Genomic DNA, 21,637 nt, shown 5'->3' on the forward strand with positions numbered 1-21,637 from the left:
TCTTTTTTAATATTTCAGAAAATTAGAATTATATAGGTTTGCTTATAATACTAATGTAAAGAAATAATTTATTTATAACTAATCTTGTGAAGTTATTAGATTTAATGAGTACGCTGCACAGTTAAGAATTCTTTGAGGTGAGAAGGTAACAAATGAGTAAAATGAGCGAAACAAACTAGTGAAAAAATCAATTGTCATGGCCTCGCAGATTAGTAAGTACGATACCCGTAAGAGCTACTAGACAGACAAAAAAAGCCAGAGGAAGAGATTACAAGGTTGATGTACTGATAAAAAACATGAGGAGAGTTGTATTTATACTGGCAGGCTGCAATAGTATCGCGCAGAGTCAATACTGTAAGTATTCCAAGTAAACCACTTTGTTTTGAAAACTGTTTGTAGATACTGATTGCTGAGTATCTAAAAGTTTTAAAAAAATAACTTTAAGTGAAAATTCTTCAGATTTTAATGTCTTAAAATCTAAAAGTTACAAATCAAGTGTATTTTACTTTTCTGCTAATTCCCCAGACATCTCATCAACCTCCCGTATATCGATGGGGATAAAGTTGCAGTGTATGGAAAGGTAAACCATACATTGTTCTGTGTATAGTGGTCCCCTGACTCTGTAGTTTGGCATTGATTCATTCATTCATTATCTTTACTGCATATCCACCCAATCAATTAATGCAAATAGATGATTGTGCACGTTAATATTAGATTAGAACTTTATTTCATACCGTATTCGGGAAATTTCCTTGGTTGCAGTAGCAAGACAGTAGCAAGCACAGACACAGAAGACATTGTAGACCTAGGTAAAAAAACGGGAGCCACACACGGAGTCCACAACGTGGGGACCTTCTGCAGACTGAGACTGAGGTTAAAGATGAAGAATCACTCTTCCATCTGATCCGAACAGTCCCTCAGTAGTCTGGAGGTGATCATCTTCCTTAGCTAGATCCTCCTAAGATGTCCTATCACCTGATCAGCAGCAGCAGAGCTTAATATACTGACGTACCCAATTTGTTGATTTCATTCAGTTTATACAGTACACTCAGAATGCAAATTTGGAAAATAAAAAGGCTGACACATAACACATTTATACAAATTCAGGATCAATATTATGATCGCTTGAACTAACTTCCATATAAATTCACAATATTGTCCAATATGTGTGTGCAATATTGATAGTATTATGCTATACTTGACTGTGTATTGATCATATAATTGTATTGATCATATAAACAAGATGGATAGAATAGCATCCATTGCAGCCTAAGATCGATTCTCATATGGGTCGGTGTCTTCTGGTTCAGAATTGGATTGTGGCTCAAATGGTTCAAACATATACGGTTGGATAGTTGTACATGAGAAATGACAGTAATACCTTGACATACGAGTGTCCCAACATACGAGAAATTTGAGATACGAGGAAAATTTTGAGCACATTTTTGCCCTGAGATACGAGACAAATTTGACATACGAGCATATGATGCGGCCGCCCGGTGGTCCTTTTCAAGCTGCGCAGTGATATTCATGACGAGAGGGAAGGGCTTCTTTTAATATGGATAAACGAGAAACAGTTAGCGGAATCTGTGAGGACTTGAAAGTAAAGGAAGCAGCTGGGAAAGGAGATACTTTGACGCCAGCCGAAACCTTTAAAGCGAGTCGTGTCTGGTTCGATAACTTTAAAAAACGAACTGGGGATACACTCGATTGTGAGGCATGGGGAAGCAGCTAGTTCCAACTCAAAAGTCACAGCGGAATACATTAACCCCTTTGTCTCGTTTATAGCAGAACAAGGTTACATAAATTTTTAAGTGTTGAATAGTGAGCAAAGTTCATTTAAGTTAAATTTAAACTTTGTTATGTTACGTAGTGTCACAAAAGTGTAGCGAACCGAACGTGTTAAGTCTCTGTCCTTTGCCGTTAGCTGGTACTGTCTGTCTCAACGGTAAGAACTCCACACAATAACATACCTGTCAACGTATATGTTTTTTCCATTTATACGTTATTTATCATTTTAAATTTTGTACGCGGGCGGCCCGGCGGCTGAGTGGTTAGCGCGTCAGCCTCACAGTGGGAACCTGGGTTCAAATCCAGTCCACCTGTGTGGAGTTTGCATGTTTTCCCGCGTGGGTTTTCTCCAGGTACTCTGGTTTCCTCCCACATTCCAAAGACATGCATGGTAGGCTGATAGGACACTCTAAATTGCCCTTAAGTATGAGTGTGAGCGTGAATGGTTGTTTGTTTCCTTGTGTCCTGCGATTGGCTGGCCACCAATTCAGTGTGTCCCCCACTTTGGCCCAAAGTCAGATGGGATGGGCTCCAGCACACCCCGTGACCCTAGTGAGGATAAAGCGGTTCAGAAAATGAGATGAGATGAAATTGTGTATGCAGCATACTAAATTTTGTATGGCATTTTTTATAAGTACATTTTTTGTAAAACCGATCTCATTTTACCAATTTCGGCTCTAATCTGAATCGTCTCGGTCGCTGGTATCAGACGAAAACGTAATTGTTGACTGCTAATTTTGTCATGTTTAAGCATGATATATGCAGGCGCATTCCCCTTTCACCTGGCCGCCTTTTCACTATATATAAATGTAGCGCATCAGCAAGCAATGTACCCAGACAGTCAAGCTGTCAACGTCATACAGCGACATCTGCAGAATCTTGAATTTAGTGCATACTTATTAGGGATCCTGTCCACTTTGAAGAAAACTTTAGACTTTCAAGTGCGCCCTATGTGAGTAAATATGTGCCACGTTGCATTTGTACGTTTTTTTTATCGCTTAATAAGGGGAATTGCAATCATTAATAATGGAAGCAATTGGCTGAGGTTGACAGGTATGCAATAATGTCACATTTTATTGCAGATCATAACCACTAGATAGGTATTTGTTACTTTGTGAGCGAAGGTGGTGATATAGAACAATTAAAAATGTTTTTCCATTGTAATATCTTATTTTAGGTGTTTTTTCAGAGTTGAAACTGATTAATTTGTATTTAGTTATTTTACATGGGAAAATTTGATTTGAGATACGAGTAAATTGACAAACGAGCTCGGCCCTGGAATGCATTAAGCGCGTATCTCAAGGTATTACTGTAGCATTCACGCTGTGTACTTTAGATTGACAGCTGGCACAGGGGAGGGGTGTGGTTTGAACACAGCCACCACACATGCCTCCAGTACCTGAGAATGGACAGTTAAACTATAATTTGTCGTTTTAAAACCTTATTAGATGTACTGATCCTTTTTCTTTCTTTATTTCTTTTTACTTTAGGAAACACAGTAGAGAAAATAAACAATCTGAAAATCACTGTTTATAAACCTACCTTTTATGTGCGCCTTATAGTCGTAAAAATACGGTATATAGTTTTTTCAGACCGAGCAGATGGAAAAAAAATCACTCTTCTGAGCAAAATAAGAATAAATTGAAATCACTCTGTAAAAATTAGTTCTGAAACCTAAGACTAGCATTAGATTTGATCTTGTACAAGAAACCACCAGTTTATTCATAAAGTGATGTGACTTTTGAAATACAGTAGTTGATGATGTCAGACATAATAGAAAACTCGCCAGAATGCAACAGAATTTCGTACAGTGAGAATAGGACGACATTAACTTTTTCCTCAAATTAGTACTCACTAGAGATGTACTGAAAATGAATTTTAGGGCCGTGTTGCGGCCCCTTGCAATATTAGTATCGGTATTGGTGCAACACAAATATATAAGTAAGTTGTCACTTAGCCCATAATGGCGATTGGTGGAATATGCACAATATTATTAAATTGTTACTAAGAACATTTCTGGTAATTTACTGTCTGTATACAATTAGTTTAGTGTGTATTAAAAATATGACTTTGTCTTTTCTTCTTTTTCAATACACTTTTTTGGGGATAAGAACCTATTATTATCATCATGTAATCCATTAGTATATGCCTTAGGTCTCGGTTCTCACTCCCCATTAGCTGAGGTCCACTATTGATGCAGTTATTTTTTTTCTGATGTATGAACGGGTGTGCATTAACATGTTCTTTAATAATGTATTTTTTTCTAGGCATACGGGGGCTTTCTTGCATCAATCTTATTACTCTCATACAGCTCAACTTTCAGATGTAGCATAGCAGTTGCTCCCATTGCAAACTGGAGACTACATGGTAAGATGGAGTCACATATTAACAAAAAAAATTTCAACGTAAATAAAAAAATTCTTTGCTTTGCAATGCTTTGTAAATCTTCTCACTTCATGAATTTTGTATTGTTGGGTTTTGTTGATGGTCAACAAATATGTTTTAAGCTATATATGCTTTTTTTTGTTTTTGTTTTTTAACTATATGCTGAACCTGTGAGTCAGTGAGTATAAGTCAGACCAGCCAAAGAATTCACAATGAAAAGGGAAACAAAATTTGCAGTTCGCACCGGACTATAAGTTGTATTTTTGGGAGGATAGGTTTTCAGTTAACTACAGCCTAAAAAAACAACATTAACAGGCTGTTGGTGGTCAGAGAGGAAAAAAAACAAGGTGCAGGCCCAGCGAAACTATGAAAAAAGTGCGACTCCAGAAAATACGGTACCGTAATCCCTTGAATATTGCGGTTAATGTAGACCAGACATGGCCGCGATAAACGAAAAACTACAAAGTAGGATCACCCCGATTATGACTACCTTTTTTCCAGGTAGCAAGCGGAAGACAGGGGTGTGGCTTCCACTTGTGAGTTTCAGCGTGGATTTTCACATTTTTATGAACTTAAAAAAAATCGTCATTGCTGAGTTCTCTGTCTTGCACCATTTTCCTACTAGCAAGCGAGTTTGAGCATGGATTTTCACATTTTTATGAACTTAAAAAAAGTTATTTTTTTTCCCTCCAGAAAAAAATCTGCGATGTAGTGAACCCGCGAAAGTTGAAGTCGCAATATTCGAGGGATTACTGTACTTAATATTTAACCTAAAAAATAAATAAATCAAACTAATATGAAGTCAAATATGTCATTGTTTGCATACAGGTAGAATCACCCAGTTATAGAAAAAATGTGAACCACGGCCTTATTGTTTTTTTTTTTTAACACTAGCCGTAAGCAGCACAAACAATGACTCTTGGTCAAGTTGCATTATTGATAGAAGTTTTTCTTTTTACAGGGTCTGCTCTCACTGAGAAATATTTTGGATATCCACCTAAAGAGGATTGCAAGTACCAGGTTGTATTGTGGGGCAGTTTTTCTTGGAAATTAATTGCTATTATTCATTCCAGCATTGTCAAATTCCCTAAAGCAAAATACAAATTTATTCATACCGGTAAATTGCTCTCTCCTGTTTGGAAATGAGACCAGAAACTTTCCAAAGACTATGGAGAGAAATAAAGACAAGAGGACATGGGGGGACATTTAACACATTTATCGGTATTCTATGGTTAATTTGTCAACAGAATGTAACCCTTTGAGCTTTACATCACTTTACATAACTTGTAGATGGCGGCGCGCACAGGTGCAGCGGCTCTTTGCTCTCGAGTTTAGTGTTTTGTTTTCTCAATCTTATTGTTATTTACGAACATCTGCGAGGCAAACTTTTTCTACAGTTGGAGAGGAGATGCGATATATCCATCACAACAAATTACCAACGAACCTACAATATCCCCAAGGACATCTCGAGACCACTGGGATCTCCGTGGATAGTCAGCCCACTCAGAGTACGACAGTGGCGGCGAAGGGAAAGAAAGCAAAAGCGCGGATGCCGGGCGGGCCTAGCTGCTAAGCTAAGGAAACAACCGCACAGAGCACCGCTTCCGAGTATCTTCTTGACCAACGCCAGATCCATCACCCACAAAATGGACGATTTGAAACTTCAGCTTGCTACCAACAGCTTTGTCAAGAACTGCAACGTTATTCTCATCACGGAAACGTGGCTACACCCGCAAATCCCCGACGGCACTTAGCCTCCTGCTAGCGGCTGTAAACAAACAGCAGCTTGACTACCCCGATGGAGTCTTTATTGTCGCCGGTGACTTCAACAAAGCATGTTTAAAGACTGTTCTGCCGAAGTTTATCCAGTACGTGATGTGTCACAACAGAGGAGATAAAACTCTAGACCAGGGGTCACCAAACTACGGCCCGCGGGCCGGATACGGCCCGTCAGCACATTTGGCCCGGCCCTCTGAACAATACCAGAGATGCTATCGGATTTATTTCCTATTTGGAAAAAAAAATCCAGAATTCCCCCCCAAAAATCTTAGGCCCCGCCCTGTCAAAAAGAGAACGGAATAATGGCGAAAAAGTTAGGTAAGAGAAAAATTGATTCAGAATGCAGGGTATTTAACCTGGAGTGGACAAACGATTATTTTTTGTTCAATGCAAAGAAAAGGCTGTTTGTCTCATCTGTCAAGAGACGGTGGCGGTATTCAAAGAATACAATCTTCGCCGACACTATGAATCCCGTCACAAAGACAAGTACAATAGCTTGCAAGGCCAAATACGAGCAGACAAACTCAAAGCGAAAAAGTGAACTACTATCTCAGCAGAATACATTTGTACGCCAAGCTCAGCTGAACCAGGCATCCGTTCGGGCCAGCTTTCGAGTTGCTAAACTGATAGCAAGCAGCGGTAAGCCTTTCACTGACGGAGAGTTTGTTAAGAAATGTATGGATGCTGTCGCGGAGGAGGTGTGTCCCGAGAAGAAAGATGCATTTAATGCCGTAAATCTGTCGGCGAGTACAATCACCAGACGCGTTGAAGAAATCGGGAGTAATGTATATGCCCAGCTGCAGCAGAAGACAAAATAATTTGACTTTTTTTCATTAGCACTGGATGAAAGCACGGACGTGCAAGACAGCGCAACTGCTCATTTTTATTCGTGGAGTTAGCGCAAACTTTGAGATATGCGAGGATCTGGCAGCCCTCCAAAGTCTCAAAGGGACTACAACGGGAGAGGATATTTTTGACAAAGTGTGCCAAACCATGGAGAAGTTGGACCTGGACTGGTCAAAGCTAGCTAGCATCACGACTGACGGGGCTCCTAACATGGTGGGCGAAACTCGCGGTCCAATGGGACGCATGAACGGGGAGTTTGAAAAAAGGGGTCTCACCGCCCCGCTACGAGTCCACTGCCTAATTCACCAGCAAGCACTGTGCTGCAAAGTGTTGACGTAAGAGAGATTCTGCTCTGACAACTGAGCTGAACTTTTATCTGTTAAGATTGTGCATGGCACAACAGAAAGTTAATGTTCCATGGCTTTTTTTCTATGAAGAACCCAGAGAGAGTTATTTAGTTATCATTTATTTCATAAATAGTGTTATTTATTTCCTGTTTTTTTCTGTGAAGAACTCAGAGAGGGTTATTTAGTTATTATTTATTTCATTAATAGTGTTATTATTTGTTTCCTGACTTTTTTTCTGTAAAGAACCTGGAAAGGGTTATTTGGTTATGTGTGTGGATTTCTGGAAAACAATAATTTTTTTAAGCTCCCCTACGATCGTCACACTTTTTCTGTTACAAACTGACACCGGCCCCCCATCAGAGAAGGGAAAGGTTATGTGGCCCTCACAGGAAAAAGTTTGGGGACCCCTGCTCTAGACCATGTTTATTCTAACATCAAACATGCTTATAGAGCCACACCCCACCCTCACCTTGCTGGATCCGATCATCTCTGCCTGTCCCTCCCTACACCCCACTCCGGAGGCTAACAAGGCCACAAATAAAGATAATAAAAACATGGCGTGAGGACGCCCTTTCTCAGCTGCAGGAGTTTTTCCCACACCATTTGGGAACTTTTTGAACACCACAACCTCCAGGACTACACGGACACTGTACTTTCCTACATCAAAATCTGCACGGACACTGTCACTGTTAATAAACGTATACAGGTTTTTCCTAACCAAAAACCCTGGATGACCAGTTAGACACAGGCCCTCATCAAATGCCGTAACACTGCCTTCAGGTCAGGGGACAAGGTACAATACAGCGCTGCCAGAGCAGACCTGAAGAGAGGCATTAAAAAGGCAGAGGCAGCATATACAAGGAAAATTGATGAGCATTTCACAGAAAATAACCCAAAGATATGGCAGGGAATACGACACATTACCAATTACAATTACAATATTGTGTCTGTTAATGCAGATGCCTCACTAGCAGAGTAACTGAACCGTTTCTTTGCCCACTTTGAGACTGAAAAATCAGACTCAGTCTCAACACATCCACCACCACCCTGCAGCAGTACACTGAAGCTTCAGGAACATGAAGTGAGACAGGTACTGCAGACTGTGAACACCAGGACGGCTGCAGGCCAATGTTCCCTCTAAGCTGCGCGCGTGCGCAATTGCGCACTACTCTCGTCCTCTCTGCGCAGCAGCAATCATATGGCGCGCAGTAATTTTTTTTCTCATGTTTTTTTTAAATTTTTTACCCCTTTCCCCATGATGGCGCCGTGTAAGCGGCAGCCAGTGGCAGTAGTTCTGTCCACTCTTATGTTTTTCGTGTTTTACAGCATGTTTTACATGAAAAATTAGAGGGGACATTGACATGCACCTGCTTGTGGCAGGTGTGATACTGGTGTGCCCATAGCGAGCAATGATGATGATGATTTGCCTAAAGACGTTTCGCCGACGGACGTTTGACAGAAGGACAGGTCGCCGAATGAACGTTCGTTCAAACAGTGTTTAATGATTAAATACAAATACTAGTATTTGTTAGTTTAATGATTAAATACAAATACTAGTATTTGTTAGTTTAATGATTAAATACAAATACTAGTATTTGTTAGTTTAATGATTAAATACAAATACTAGTATTTGTTAGTTTAATGATTAAATACAAATACTAGTATTTGTTATTTTAATGATTAAATACAAATACTAGTATTTGTTAGTTTAATGATTAAATACAAATACTAGTATTTGTTAGTTTAATGATTAAATACAAATAGTAGTATTTGTATTTAATCATTAAACACTGTTTTCAGCTGGATTTGACCGAATTTGAGAGCATTTTGAGCCGTTTGGCGAATGGACGTATATAGACGTTTTTTTTGCCTCCATCGCGACATTTTACCAAGGAATTCACCTCCCTGGGCTCGGTTCTAATGTCCAAAGAGCTCCAGTATTTGTATTTAATCATTAAATGCTGTTTTAAGATGGATTTGACCCGATTGCTGTCATTTTACGGCTCGGTTCTGCTACATCTGCCCGCCCAAGAGTGCTTATTCCCGGGCTGCCATGCCCGCCCAAGAGTGCTTATTCCCGGGTTGCCATTGATGGTAGACTAATAAATTGAGAGTGATGAGCGGCAAAGGGAAATGAATCATTGATTTTTACTATAATTTGGACAACGCCGGCGGCGGGCCGGATTAAAAATCCTAACGGGCCGTATATGGCCCGCGGGCCAAGGTTGAAAAACTTGTACACACACGATCCGGGGGCGGGGCGAGCGCGCGAATCCCGTTTCGGCGAAACCTCCGTTCGGCAGAACGTCCATTCGGCGACCTGCCCATCTGTCAAACGTCCGTCGGCGAAACGTCTTTAGGCGAATCATCCGAGTACCGATGATGTCGCTCACACTGGTACTCAGTGCGCTCAGGGAGGTTGTCTTTCTGCCCAGACCAACGAAAAATTTGAGGGAACATTGCTGCAGGCCCTCACGGAGTACCTGGGAATGTGCTCAAAGCCTTTGCTGACCAGCTGACTGGGGTTTTCACAAAGATTTTCAATTGTTCCCTGCAACAATCCATCATCCCATCCTGCCTGAAATCTGCCACCATTATCCCTGTCCTTAAAAAGCCAACCATTGACGGCCTGAATGATTATAGGCCTGTTGCACTTATGCCTGTGATCATGAAGTGCTTTGAAAAGTTGGTCGCCCGCCACATCAGGGATACAATCCCTCCCTCAGTTGACCCTCACCAGTTTGCTTATACAGCAAATAGGTCCACTGAGGACACCATCGCCGTAGCTCTACACACAGCACTGAGCCACCTGGAGCACCATGGGAACTATGTGAGGATGCTTTTCATTGACTATAGCTCAGCCTTCAACACTATAATACCGGACATTCTGGCTGAGAAACTCTCCCACCTTGGACTATCCTCTTCCATCTGCTGCTGGATTAAGAACTTCTTAACCAACTGTCCACAAACTGTTAGACTTGGTCCTCACCTCTCTTCCTCCATTACACTGAGCACTGGCTCCCCTCAAGGCTGTGTACCGAGTCCTCTTCTGTACTCTCTGTACACATACGACTGTACACCGACCCACCAGTCTAACTCCATCATCAAATTTGCCGATGACACCACTGTGGTCGGACTCTTCTCAGGGGGATGAGTCTGCCTACAGAGATGAGGTCAACAAACTATCTTCGTGGTGATTGGTGAACAATCTCACACTAAACACCACGAAAACTAAATCATCTAAATAATCCTGGACTTTCACAAACGCAGCACATATCTGCCCCCACTCCTAATAAATGGAGTATGCGTAGACAGGGTCCAGTCCTTCAAATTCCTGGGGGTCCACATCATGGACAAGCTCTCCTGGTCTACCAACACCACGGCAGTGGTGAAGAAGGCCCAGAAACGACTCCATTTCCTGAGGGTACTCAGGAGGAACAACTTGGACACTAAGCTTCTGGTAACCTTCTATAAATCCACTGTGGAGAGAATCCTGGCATACTGCATTACAGTGTGGTACACTGGAAGCACGGCAGCAGACAGAAAGGCCATGCAGAGAGTGATCAACACCGCCCAGAAATCAACACCGCCCAGAAGATCATCGGCTGCTCTCCACCCTGGTCACAACCTGTTCCAGCTGCTGCCCTCTGGCAGATGCTACAGGTCTCACAAAGCACGGACAAATAGACTTAAGGACAGTTTTTTTTCCCACAGCCATGAGGACTCTGAACTGGCGTTAGCACGACACACAATCCCTTCTGTGCAATAACTTCGGGGTGTGCAATAACAATGTGCAATATCTTAGATTGTGCAATATTTTAGAATTTACCTTGCCAGGATGTGACTCTTTATATTTTTATATTACTTATTTATGTTTTTTTACTGGAAAAATGTACTTTGTGGAGTAGCACCACCAATTTCGTTATACGCAGTTGAGTATGATGACAATAAACACTTTTTATTTTATTTTTATTTTACATTATTGAATTGCATAATTCTCTATATTAGAACCATTCATAGCTATGCTTTCTAGCAATTGATCCCATTTCTACTGCAAAATAAGCAATTCATTATGAATAGAAACAGGAAATCCAAAGATGCTATTCTATCATTTTTGTGGCTACTGCAGCTTTAAAATATAGATCCTAGTGACATTTTGGTTATTTTTATGATCTCTTGGTTGAGCAATGTGTAGGCAATGAGCCACTGGGTAGCTGCTTTGTCCTTGGGGCTGAAAGATGCGCTACAGTTGTTTTTGCTCTGGTAACTATTTAGTATAGATTCCTGTAGATTGCTATTCACATTTTCTCAAGGCTTTCTAAGAATTAAAGAACAAAAACTTAAAGGTCAGAAAGAATTTACGTCGTGTTCATGGCAAACACCTTACTACACCTTTCACACCGACAGATAATACAGTGTTTGGCACGTTTCAGCGTTGGTAGAGAACCAACGTTAATATAATCATTAGCCACTATAAGGCAGTTTACCTAGCTAACAAACAAATACATTAATTTCCTACACTTTCATTGTTTATTTACTCCATCTCGCCATCTTCGTAAGGTGCAGAACTGCTGAGCAAAAGCAGTAGGTGAACGCTGGGCTTGTCCCCAAGAATGCCATCTAATAAATCATTAAAGAATCACTGGTTTCACCCTCCCCCATTTTTACCAACCTGAATTTCTTTATAACTTTTCTTTTTCATCTACTTTATATTTATTTATAAATACGTATGAGACAAACTGTGAGCAAACAGAATTCTTTTATTATTTAACTCTCAGCAGTATCAGCACCACACAACCCTCAGCACCGTCTTGAACGTAATTGGTCCATGTCCGCAGCATATATGTAACATTAAATGCTGGAACTGTTCAAAATCATTCCCTAACACCACAGTCTCGAGACTTTTTATCCTTTTTTGGAATTGTAGCCATGTTCCTCTCTATCGTCTTTTTTTCATCGCTCAGGAAATATTTTCATATATATTGTTTTGTTACATTACATGCCCCCGATCTTAAACCTGTAAAACTATCTCCACTTTGACCAAGGAAATATTTTCATATATATTGTTTTGTTACATTACATGCCCCCGATCTTAAACCTGTAAAACTATCTCCACTTTGACCAATGAGGAAACACGTTTCTTCCTCTCTCCTCAGCGTGCTCCATTCTGTTTGACAAATTTGCACTTTGTTTGCCGCTCTTTGCTGCACTGAGTTTTCCATCACGTAGTCAAAACTGATTTGAGCTGTTCAGATTGAGAAGCATGTTGTCCATATTAGATATGAAACTACCTCCCATATCTGGTTTCAATCTGTCTCGCAAAAAATCGTAAGTCTGTGTTTTGTGACTGTTCAAACTACAAAAGAGCCATCCACTTTCAACCTTGATGGGCTAAAAATCTGATTTTGGCTGCCAGTCTGAACAAGGCCATAGATCGGAGGGGTGCACATTACATCGATTGTGGTCGACCAGTCAATCACCACGGTACTATTGGTAGATTGACTGAGAGTAAGGTTTGATCCAGTCTGTGAGTTTCATTCAGGCCTGAACAATGTCTCGTTTGTACCGTGACATCACAATGTGCCCACCGCAATACAGACGCTCCCCTACTTACGAACATTCAACTTACGAACAACGGTACATACGAACATGTCTGCAAATTGCGTTTAAGTCCAAAAATGTTCGCAAGTCCAATTTTGTATTTCGCGTCTTTTTCGGAGTAGTACTTCTTTCCGCCGCTAATACCGACGCCTGGCGCTGTGAGAGCTCAGCTCACCCAGCATCTACCTTCTTCGTTGCAATGCGGAAGTGCGTGAATGTATCTCCAGTGTGCAAAGAACCTTTTTCATTTGTATCATTAAATATCTCATGCATCCAATATTGAATATGGTTGGTAAAAAGCTAAAGGCTTCTATTGAGGGAGTTGCAAGGAAGAGGCAAGCCATTTCATTTGAAACGAGTGGCAATAATAACGAAGCTTGATGCGCGTCAGAAAGTGGTGAGCGTTGCACATTCAGTACCATTTATAAACAGAAAGATCGAGCAGCAGGACCCAAATATTGAACGTTGAACAAAGTTTGCAAATCAATTGAATGATGCCATACAGTGCTACTGCATCATTTATGATGAAAAAAAGAAGAAAACTGTGCAATCGTCATTAGGTCGCTTCTTTTGGCCAGTTTCTAATACATAAATCTATCTCTCTCTCTACAGAACTGTACATATTCTCTCCATTTTATTAAATGTTTTTTTTTCAGTACAAACCAATGCGTGTTACTTATACAAGCCTTAAACATACAAATGCACTTATATAAACCTTCAATATACTTATATAGGCCTTAAACATAAATTATAATACAAAATATAGCACTAAATCAACTTACAAACAAATTCAACTTATGAACAATCGCTCGGAACCAATTGCGTTCGTAAGTTGAGGAGTGTCTGTACTCACTCTTTTTTGAATATGCATATCTGTGACTTTTAACAGTCATTATCCCCTCATCATGATCTTAAGTGTGGTTCCAACAGCCTCGGCTAACATAAACGACCCGTCACTGCTGCTTATTAAGTCCTTCCTTTGATGTTAAACAGATAAAGAGACTTGCCACATCTATGCTTCATTTCGGCACCCTTTGTTGGATTTGTCTCTTTGAACAAGGTACATCAGGGGAGGTTGGTTCCTTGAAAAGTAGATCTTGGAGAACAAAAGTGTGAGCACCCCTGCCTTAGATAAAGCCGGAATGTACATTAGACGAGAGTACTCTGAGAAAACCCATGCAAAAACTTGTCTTCAATCAAATCAAAAGCCTTTATTGTCATCATACACAGCTGCGTATAACAAAATGGTGTCCCTCCTGGCTTCCCTTTCCTCTCATAACCAGCTGTGTGTATTTTGTAATTTGCCCCTGTTCTGACGATTTAAACCTCATGTGATTGTTAGTGATTGTCGGATTGTCTGCTTTGCTATGCTCCATGTTCCACATTCCATGTTCCATGTCCCGTGATCCTCGTTTCCCCAATCCTCTCCGTCAATTTTGAGTTTGTTATTTGATTTCCAAGTCTTTTTTTTTATTTTTGGAGAATCTTGCCACAGTCATTAAAGTTTTGGTGAAGCGCACACACCATTGCCTGCTTCCCTGCATTTGGGTCCAATTCGACATACCACATTCCACGACCGAACCAGACGTAACAACAACACACAGAAATCATTTTGACTTATTTTACTTACTTGCTCAGCCGCAGGGCAGATGGGTGGATAGCACATCCGCCTCACAGTTCTGAGATCAAGCAGTGGGTTTCACATATTCCCATGTTGTTCCCATGCCCCCATGTTTTTCTCTGGGTTCTCTGGTTTCTTCCCACATCCTAAAACATGCACGGCTAGTTGAGAACACTAAATTGTCCCTAGGTATGAGTGTGAATGGTTGTTTGTCTCATTGTGCACTGCAATTGGCTGGCAACCAATTCAGGGTCCATAGTTTGCTGGCATAGGTTCCAGCAGCCTCGTGACCCTCGAAAGGACGAGTGGTAGGGAATGTGAAATAATCTTAAAAGTAAGCAAAGAATGTTTCAAGCTATGACATAACCTTCAATCCGTGTCACGGCCATGTCATAGAGACCTTCATTCCATATCACAAACATCGGTGTCATAGAGCCATGCATCTTTGTCATAGAGCCATGCATCTTTGTCATAGAGCCATGCATCTTTGTCATAGAGCCATGCATCTTTATCATAGAGAATCCGTATGTCCCTTGTCATAGAGAATTTGTAAACAGTTTATGCAGAAGCGGGGTCGTCGGAGATTGGAGAACGGAAGCAGTAAAATATTGACCGGAGTCTTACGCAGAGGAACCCTGTCTGTTCTCCCTCCGTGCCCTCCTTCTGATCACTCATCTGTCTTGGCGTGCTTTACTTGTGTTCGACCTTGTAAATGTTCATAGTGGACCGGACAGGGAAAATGAATGAATGAGACTTGGTATTGTTGATAATAAATCAGCCTAACACAATCAATATTCCCTTTAAGATGAAGGCTTAATACTTTACACACTGTGATCAATGAAAGAGAACGATCCCTAAAACGGCTTTACTCCTTAGGTGTCGCAACTGCTAAACAGATGCATGATAAATTTGGCACACAAGGTTTTAGACCAGATGCCCTTTCTGACAAACCACAGGCGGAGATTGAACCTGGGTCACAACAATGGTAGCAGTGCACTGCCAAATGCCCAGCTTCTTTACTGTCTTATTGCTGACTATATATATGAGCATATTTCTAAACCCGGGCAAAATGTTATATCATTAGTTATATTTATTGTATATATCTGCAGTAAAAGATAGAAAGTGTAAATATTATTTTTGACTGAATAATACACCATATCCATGGCCATGCTTGCACTTTTTCCCATATATCCCTTAGATAGAGTATGTCTCTTCACATTCTGTCCGCAGTGGCCATGGGAGCTGGACAAATTGTATAAGCATAGCTTATATACTATATCCAGTAGTATATACTTTACGCCTATACATAGTTGATTAAAAGTGATTTTCAGTCAATGACATGCTCACATTCCAAATTGCCTGCCTGGAGATCCTTCACCAGCACTGAACTGCTGTCAAGGAATTGTTGCACTTAACATTTGGTCAATCGTTCAACCTAAAAATGATATTAATGAGGTAATTTTGTCAACTCTGAGCACACAAAAAATCTAAATTTCACTCTTGTCTTAAAGGAAAATTCTGTTTTTCCCCCATAATTAAAACAAATATTTCTTTTGTCCTTTCAATTGCCAGGTAATTTGGGTTAAAAATGTCAATTTCTTCTTTTTTTCAAGCTATTTCAGTTGTTAATTTTTGTCTTCTGCAAATAGATGGATTTTTATTATGTGGCTGATTTGATGACATTTAAGTATTTCATCGTCTCATCTTATTTTCTGAACAGCTTTATTCTCATTAGGGTCGTGGGGGTGCTGGAGCCTATCCCAGCTGACTTCGGGCCAGAGGCAGGGGACACCCTCAACCGTTGGCCAGCCGATCGCAGGGCACAAGAAGATGGACAAACATTCACATTCACACTCATACCTACATACCTAGAGGCAATTTAGTGTCCAATCAGACCAATATGGGAGGAAACCGGAGTACCCGGAGAAAACCCGTTCAGGCCCGGGGAGAACATGCAAACTCCTCACGGGTAGACTGACCTGGATTTTAACTCAGGTCCCCCACTGTGAGGCTGACTCACTAACCACTCATCCACTTGAACAAAGCATAGTGCAGCATAGCAGGTCATTTTTTCTCTCTTCTGAATAGGTATATATATTCTGAATAAGTGCCATTAAAAAACTGTTATCAAAGGCAGCGCTCTTGAGATGAATGGCAAAATGGCAGGATCTTAAATTATAAAGTGATACGCGTAACGTCAAAAGTTTGTTTGCAGAAGGCTTTGACTTGATAGGCAATTGGGATTAATTGACAAGTACAGTGGTACCTCGTCATACGACCGTTCGTCATACGGAATGCTCGTCTTGCGGGGGAAATTTCGATCGAATAATTCGCCCGTGATGCGGTCAAAGTTTCGTCATGCGACCAAGCCAGGTTGCCATGGCATTTTTTTTGGCATATCTTTCGTGTATAACAATATTTACGAGCACCGGATGAGCTATTCAGACCAGGAAACGCACAACGCGCATGCGCGGTGAAAAGAGGGCTTTCTGGGTAATGAAGTATACTCGTGCTCGCAAAAGTATCCCCGGCAGCAACTCTATCATAGGCGCCGTTCGATGGGACGCGAACACAGATGCTACAAGCTAAAAGGAGCCGCTAGCCAGCGCCCCTGTAGCTCCCATGAGAAATCCGACTCGGATCGCTGCCGCCTGTGCGACGAGGAAACAGAGTCGTCTGAACACTTATGGCTCCGCTGTCCGGCCTTAATGACCGAACGCTACCATCGCGGCTTGGGCAACTCCCTGGATGAACTTATCCGTGTTCCAGTGGCAGCCCTAGCGCTGCTGAGGGTAATCCTCAGGCGCCTGAGGTGAAAAAGAAGAAGAAGAAGAAGAAGAAGATGAGCAGCGGGGCGATCGCTGATAAGACTGCTTGCTGCTCGTTGGCAAGTGGTCGTGCGTTCTCCGATTGTGAGGACATTTGTGTGCATCATTTTCGGAATATTTTGAAGGGAATAGTACGACAGCAAACAGCCCATCGATAGCGAACGTGAGGGTGGAGTGTTTGTTCTGTTTACGAGTGCGTTGTGTGGAGGGAAAAAAAAAACGAAGCCCCTCTCCCCTCGGCGAAATCCGGCCAATTTTAGTTAGATTAAACACTTTATTTCTATTAAACCACTCGTTATTTATTACTTTGTCAATATATGGCGAATTATAAGAAATAAAACATTTTTTTTCAATCCAATATCCTGTTTCTGGTGTTTTTTTCAGAGAGTTGGAACGAATTAAATTGTTTCCCATTCATTTCAATGGGAAACTTTACCTCGAGTTACGAGTAACTTGTCATACGAGCTCAGTCCCGGAACGGATTAAGCTCGTATCTCGAGGTACCACTGTACTATTGATTACAATCTTCAACTAAGTTATACACTCAATGTTAGATATGAAACTGAAATAAATTAAAGTGAAGATCCCCTTTAACCCTGGATCTGCCTGTATATCATGAATGAAAACAGCATTCTTTGGTCATGTATAAATCAATTGCTGTTATTTATTGTCTGTGGCAGGTTTCAAGTCTATCCAGTAATATCACAGAACACGGCCCATTGAAATTTCTTATTATCCATGGCACAGCAGATGGTGAGTAGGGCTGCATGAGCAGCTGTGACTTAGGAGGGATTGTGCATGAGTTACACTGCATTCTAAACTGCTGAATCTCAAACTGCCTTCTACATGACTCATCAGTGTTCTATGAATTAAAATATTTAACGATAGAAAAATATTAAATGGTATTTCACCTTTTTGGACCAATTCATTTTGAATGTAATTTATAGACCATATTAAATATTCCAAAGGGGCATATATGTATTTTAATTTGAAATTGGCATGAGAGTTGCTTTTCCCATTGGCTATCATCCAACTTATATTTACTTATTCTTATATATCTATCCTACCAATATAATTGATTCATCAGTTTAAAAATTAAAAAAGAAAACTACAAAAAATGGCAAAAAGTAATATGATTAAAGATTTTTTTTTGTCATATTGTCTGTTGATGCAATTCTATTAATTTTAAAATATCCAAGTTGAGTCAAGTTTTTTGTACGGCCCATTAAGACAGTTTGGATAGGTCCACAGGCCACAAAGACGGGCAACAGCACCAGATCTCTTCTAAAACAAAAAAACTGAAAATTGACTGTTGACTCCAGATGGAGGAGTTGCAATGGATGCCCAAATTTGCGGTGTTAATGGCGTCGCAAGGTGTTGCGGATGGTTAATTAAACCAGCATGAGAGTAAATCTAATGGACATTTGCAAATGTGCAGACCCCTGCATAGTTGAAAAAGGGGCAATTTGCACGGTTGTGAAAATGAATGCAGTCAAACTGGCTCCTTTCATTGCCCTTAATGTGACACATGTATAGAGACCACTCTCTAAAAATAGAAGCAGTGATTTGTGTCTGACCACAGCATTCTTACTGCTCTTAGTCTGGTTGACTAACAGACAATATAAAATATATATGCAAGATATATGAAATCATTAAATCCTGTGTGAGGTGGTAAACCAACTGACAACTTAATTACTATGTTTGGGATTGGGATGAATGTTAAATGCATAGATATGGATTAATATGCTGGTTACACACGGTCAAATAGAAATGAATCGCTACGCAAAACTGCAACAGCATTATTTTTATCAAACACAATACTGTCATAAATGTTGAAATTGGCTTTTATTTTTCACGGTTTTATGTGAAATGTCGCACATTGTTCTAAATGTCAACATAATATTGTTATTAAATCAATTAAAGACCCATAAATCAATTTGTGGAAGACTAATATCGGCAATAATCTTATTGTTGTCCAAAGTGTTGATATCAAATCACTTCTTCAATTGCCATAATTATTTAAATTCAGAAAAAAATCCCTTGTAATATATTTCTGGTAATGATAGTAATGATAAATAAAAAAAAGAACCAATTCAATTTTTTGGCGAAAGAAAAGCACCAGGCTAAGGGCCATGTAACGAAGATACACCACCTTCACTGTAATATGTAGTTACATATTGGCTACTATTAGGCTGAAATATTAATGGTAGTTTATTTTTTGTTTTCAGCGAGTGTTCATTTCCAGCACACTGCTGAATTGATCAAATTCCTATCTGCTTCTAATTTTAACTACACACTCCAGGTGAGTCACCTTCTGTCATTCAACAATGGAAGACTTATTAGCTTTTCTGCAGTTTAGTCTTATTTAACATTTTCAAAATTTATACTGGTAAGTAATGTGATCATGAGCCAATGGTATGCTCCCCCTCAGGGTTGCCAGATCACATAGACTTCAAACCAATCACACTGTAAATATAACCCACTCAGTTTTTCAGTGTGCTCTTCAGACGTCCAATAAGGCTGGTAGCACACTTTGAGTATGAATATTGAAAAGTAGATCTTGGGGTAAATAAAGTGGGCACCCCGGAGGTAGAGGCCTAGAAAATAAAAGAGATTAGGGAATAAAGAGTGTCGATTGGAGAAACAGTTGGTGGTTTTCACCCCAATAAAGAGCACATCCCACCCTCTTTCCAATGTGCGTGATTGCACATGAACACAAAATTGCCGAATCCTGGTCTAAAGTACCACTTTGACTGGCATAGACTTATTCTGGTCTACATTTAGACAGCACACAAAAATGGCGACCTTTGTGTCTTAACCTTTGCCAAACCCCTTCTAGTTTAGTTATGCGTTTTGAACAAAAGCAGGTTACAAACCTTTGCATTACCATGGAGTAATGTTGCCAACTATTTGGGATGAGATTGTATCCACCGTGAAGTTGTTACTTAAGGTTTGTGTGGGTTGTTTTGCAACATACAATGACAGCTATGTTCTCAAATTGTCATCACCCAGATCTTTCCAGATGAAGGACATGATATTGCATCCACCAAGAGCCAGCGCTACATGCTAAACTCTGTGATCAATTTCTTCAGAAACTGTTTTGAGAATGAGAAAGTGGTCGACCAACAGAAAGCTAAAGATGATGTCTAAAAGGTAGAACCGCCTGTTGGATGGTTTAAAGAAGTTTGTACCTGCAAGCATGATTAAACACGTGTATTTAACGACTGAAGGGCTGATATTTTTAAAGCAAAATGACAAAAAATGATTTGTGAAAGCATAAAGCCAAATGGAACACAGCACTATGCATGACAAGTTTACATTAATTATTAATTTATAACAACCTGGTTGTCATCATGTTTTTTTGTACAAATATATCGTGACCGGATGATTTGCCTAAAGACGTTTCGCCGACGGACGTTTGACAGACGGACAGGTCGCCGAATGGACGTTCCGCCGAACTTTCATTCGCCCGAACGGCCGTTCGGCCGAATGAACGTTTGGCCGAACGGAGGTTTCGCCGAAACGGGATTCGTGCGCTCGCCCCGCCCCCGAATCGTGTGTGTACAAGTTTTTCAACCTCGGCCCGCGGGCCATATACGGCCCGTTAGGATTTTAAATGCGGGCCGCCGCCGGCGTTGTCCAAATTATAGTACAAATCAATGAATGATTCATTTGCCTTTGCCGCTCATCACTCTCAATTTATTAGTCTACCGTCAATGGCAGCCTGGGAATAAGCACTCTTGGGCGGGCAGATGTAGCAGAACCGAGCTGTAAAATGACAGCAATCGGGTCAAATCCATCCTAAAACAGCATTTAATGATTAAATACAAATACTGGAGCTCTTTGGATATTAGAACTGAGCCCAGGGAAGTGAATTCCTTGGTAAAAGGTTGCGATGATGTCGCGATGGCGGAAAAAAAACGTCTATATACGTCCATTCGCCAACCGGTCAAAATGCTCTCAAATTCGGTCAAATCCAGCCGAAAACAGCGTTTAATGATTAAATACAAATACTAGTAAAAATACGGCTTTTCTTCGCACTACCCTTCATTGCGCCGGCTTGCTTTGGATCCATTGTGTTTCCCTTGATTCTGCACTAATGCAAAAAAAAAAAAAGCAACGCTCCGCCCAGTGCTCATCGAGATCTTTGCATGAGGGAGATGCGGCGAGAGACAGTGCAGTGAAATCCTAAAGCAGCCTATTCCTGTATATATATATATATATATACATATATATATATATATATATATACATATATATATACATATATATATACATATATATATATATATATACATATATATATATATATATATATATATATATATACATACATAAATACATATATATATACATACATATATATACATACATATATATACATACATATATATATACATACATATATATATACATACATATATATATATATATATATA

At 40.3% G+C, this 21,637-nt stretch overlaps 1 protein-coding gene across 6 annotated transcripts in view; it reads left to right on the top strand.

Moving 5' to 3' along the window:
• The window catches only part of LOC144086685 (inactive dipeptidyl peptidase 10-like), a 59,468-nt gene extending 39,045 nt beyond the window's left edge, over positions 1-20,423 (top strand). For 5 of the 6 annotated variants that reach the window (XM_077616701.1, XM_077616704.1, XM_077616705.1 and 2 more), the window contains 6 exons: positions 526-580; positions 4,059-4,158; positions 5,138-5,196; positions 17,879-17,951; positions 19,427-19,500; positions 20,211-20,423. In XM_077616701.1, the coding sequence (XP_077472827.1) occupies positions 526-580; positions 4,059-4,158; positions 5,138-5,196; positions 17,879-17,951; positions 19,427-19,500; positions 20,211-20,348 (499 nt within the window). In that variant the 3' untranslated portion in view covers positions 20,349-20,423. Of the gene's footprint in view, positions 1-525; positions 581-4,058; positions 4,159-5,137; positions 5,197-17,878; positions 17,952-19,426; positions 19,501-20,210 lie in introns of those variants that run through there. The other variant, XR_013304554.1, reaches the window with a different exon arrangement.
• The last annotated feature ends 1,214 nt before the right edge of the window (positions 20,424-21,637 follow it).

The sequence above is a fragment of the Stigmatopora argus genome, chromosome 13 (assembly GCF_051989625.1).
Source record: "Stigmatopora argus isolate UIUO_Sarg chromosome 13, RoL_Sarg_1.0, whole genome shotgun sequence".
Lineage (NCBI taxonomy): Eukaryota > Metazoa > Chordata > Actinopteri > Syngnathiformes > Syngnathidae > Stigmatopora > Stigmatopora argus.